The 3,364-nt window shown below is 49.6% G+C and overlaps 1 protein-coding gene across 1 annotated transcript in view; it reads right to left on the reverse strand.

The window, feature by feature from the left end:
- The window catches only part of CACNA1S (calcium voltage-gated channel subunit alpha1 S), a 61,109-nt gene that overhangs the window by 54,244 nt on the left and 3,501 nt on the right, over nucleotides 1–3,364 (reverse strand). Inside the window, 1 exon segment of the mRNA XM_031061734.1 lies at nucleotides 1,207–1,312. Coding sequence (XP_030917594.1) covers nucleotides 1,207–1,312 — 106 coding nt within the window.

The following is a 3,364-nucleotide window of genomic DNA, read 5'->3' on the forward strand; positions in this document are numbered from 1 at the left end:
CTACCTGGCTCTTCACACCGATTGCTGTGGCAACAGGCTGAAACACCCCCCAGCAGGGTATAGCATAAGTAATCCAATGGACAAAAAATATAAATAGATGGAATTTCATTTATGCAATGAATTTACATCACTTGGTCCTTGCTCATGGGAAAGCTCCTGGGGCAGCATCAGCCCCTCTGGGAGCCCTGGGAGCCCAGGGCCACTTCACCCCTTATCCCCACACACACCTGGGCTTCCCCCAGCTCTGCCCCACAGGGCTCAGCCACATCCCAAGCCCTCTCCCAGAGGGAATTTCCACCCCCTCTGTCCCCATGGTCAGCCTGCCCCAGCCTTGCTTTGCCCCTTTTCCTCTCCCCTGAGGTAACAGCACCTCCCAAAGCCTGCTGTGCCCCCCAGCCAGGGAAGAACCCCAAATCAGCCCAAGGGGTCAGGGGGGCTGGTCAGACCAGCCAGGAGGCTGAAGGAACACCCCAGGATCTAACCCTCCTCTCTGAGGAGTCCTGGAACCCCATTTCATTAAAAAGGAGATTTAGCTGTTTGGATTCTGTCATTATAATCAGTCTCTCAATGGAAATCAATGTGGATTGAATCACAGTGGGGATCTGAAGAGTAGAAAGGTGTGGCAATCTAAAAATAGTGTAAACTGTTGATCTGGGACACATCAAAACATCATATTCCAGGAAAACTGGAGCAACTGTGGAAGAATATGGAATAATGATTGGAAAGGAGTAATCTTTCTGCCATATAGAAACAGGTTTTTCCCCTCTTAAATAAAATATAACAAAATTAAAATAGAGTTTTGAAAGGAAAAGTCAGAAGAATTTATTCCAAAATGCTGCAAGAAACCATTTGAGCCTTTCTGGAACAGGATGTTTCTTTTTGAAAGTGTGATAAAAAAAATCAGAGGAGATTTTTTCCTTCATTGGCATCAATTCTTCCTTCATGTCTACTCCACACACAACCTGCTGCCTTTGATCTCTACCCAGAGATGCTTTCAGCCCCTCTGAAAACCCATTTTGCAGTCAAATCTTCCCACCCCTGCCTCCCATTGACTGCAGCAGCTTTAGCTGGACCAGCACTGCCTGACTCCCCCTGGGGCAGCAGATGGCTCCAGAGCAGCCTGAGCCACCTTGCAGCTGTGTCACCCCAAGCCACCAGCCCCAGAGAACCCTCAGGACTGCAGGAAGGGCTCCAGGTGCTCCTTACCAGGCTGGAGTTGGCAATGTTGGTGTCATCCTCGGGCATGGGCAGGTAGATGGCCAGAGCAACACAGTTGGCAAAGATGGTGAGGAGGATGATGATCTCGAAGGGTCTAAGAGGAAGTGTTAAGGAGTGCAGACTGGAAAGAAAAAGCAAAATAACCCCACCCCTGTCCTGTCCTATTTAGGGCTATTTAAAGGGGGTACAGCTCCTTTAAAAAAGAATACAATCTCTATGAGTGGATAAATGTTGATTTCCCAATTATACTGTGGGCCCTCAAGCAGCCATCAACAAAGAGTGCATTAAAGCTCTACACTACAAAAATATAAGAACTTTATGTCTCCCTCCCCATTAACAGGCTAACCTATATCTAAATAGGGGAATTAATGCTAGAATGAGTAACCAGGGTCATCCCTCTACAACACAAGCTTGCATCCATACATTATTAACAAATCACCAATATACGACAAATCAAACAAGCAGAGTATGAAATATCTTGTTAACCCAACAGAGGAGTGCCCATTAAGAAAGATTAAAACCTGTAAAAGGAACTAGGCAAACCCATCAAGGCCTGACTGTTTACCAAACACACAGCCTTCAGCAAACCAAAAACAAGTATTGAAGGTGATGCCTGCCTGGTGTGGAGAACCAGCCCCCCCATGGGGGCAGAGCACAGAGAGAGCAGCCAGAGCTCAGCCTCAGCACATCCTCAGGGCTGCAGGGCCAGGACACTGGGGTCAGCTTTGTCACAGGACAAAGGGATGGGAAAGCTGGCAGCTTCCCCTCCTCATCCTTCAGTGAACCACCCTGAAGGGCCAGGAGCCTTTTGCAGAATGTAGGCACTGAACCTCTGGAAGAGGTTTTACAGTGACTTCTGTGAGCCATAGAGAAGTTTGAGGATCCATGTTTACCCCTGAAAGAATTTTCTACCATAGAAACCAAGAAAGAAGGATAAATAAGAGAAATCTGCAACTGCCTATTGCAATCAGCACTTTGTCTCTCATGACCAATGAGTAAATTTATGGCTTTTGTAAGAATGTATAACAAGCATGCATGCTAGAATAAAAACAGTTTGAAGCCTTCTGAAAATGGAGTGTTGCTTTGTGTTGTCTCTGTCTCAGCTATGACATGAACCCAAGCATTCCCCCCAGAGCAGGCAGGCCCTGGCTCCCTCTGCCCTTGGCATCCATGAGGGAGACTCCTGCTGCTCTGGTCTCACAGGGCTGAAGGTGTCTGGGGGCAGGGCAGCTAATCCCAGGGTTCCTCTGGCAGAACACCCCCAGGTGTCCTCACAGCCTTGGTGACCCAGGACAGGCAGTACTGCTGTGACTGTCCCCAGGACTGAGCACAGCCTGAGGGCTGTCCCACCCCTTCAAGGTAGAAATTGTGCTGTTTGGGCCCTATAACACCTCAGAATGACAGGGGTGACTTTACTGTTCCCCATGAAGATCCTGGTTCAGGCACTGGGTCACTCCTAGGCTCCTGCTGCTGTCACTGCTTTGCTGGGCCTTGAAACCTGTTGGACAAGCTTCAGCTCTCACCTTCCTGAAGCCTCTAAAGAGCTTAAACTCTGTCTCCAAGGCTTCATTTGCAGCCAGGCTCTCCCTCCAGGGATCCCCACTCTCTGTTTCCCCCATCATTCTCCCTTGAGGGCTGCCGTGGGCTCTGGTGGCCACACCACTGTCCAGCCCAGTATGACAGAGCAAGGGGCACCATGCTATCCACAGCAGCCTGAGTGCTGTCAGTGTGTCCTGGGCTCATCACAGGCTTTGTTTCCTTTTCTGAACCTTTCTATCCATCAACCTGATGACACTTTAAAAACTGAACTTAGCTGGGAAAGCTGCTCCCCTTTGTGTCCAGGTAATGAGGCAGAGCCCAGGGCCTGGAGCCTCCCTGCCTGCTTGGGCAGGGTAAGACAAGCCCTCCTTGAAGGGTGACCTCCACTGGAGCTCCTGTAACTGGAGCTGAAATCCACTTGCTGCCTGCGATTCTGGCACAGTTATGAGGCAGAAATGCAGTGGGGCAGATTGAACCAAAAACCAGACATGTGGATAACTGGGGACAGTGTCTCTGCCTCCTGCCACTGACACAGAGCCTCAGCATCCTCCTCATCTCCTTGTCCTGCAATCTGTCTTCCTTCTGTCCAGCATGCTCTGACCACACA

This window comes from Geospiza fortis, unplaced genomic scaffold, assembly GCF_000277835.1.
Source record: "Geospiza fortis unplaced genomic scaffold, GeoFor_1.0 scaffold26, whole genome shotgun sequence".
NCBI lineage: Eukaryota > Metazoa > Chordata > Aves > Passeriformes > Thraupidae > Geospiza > Geospiza fortis.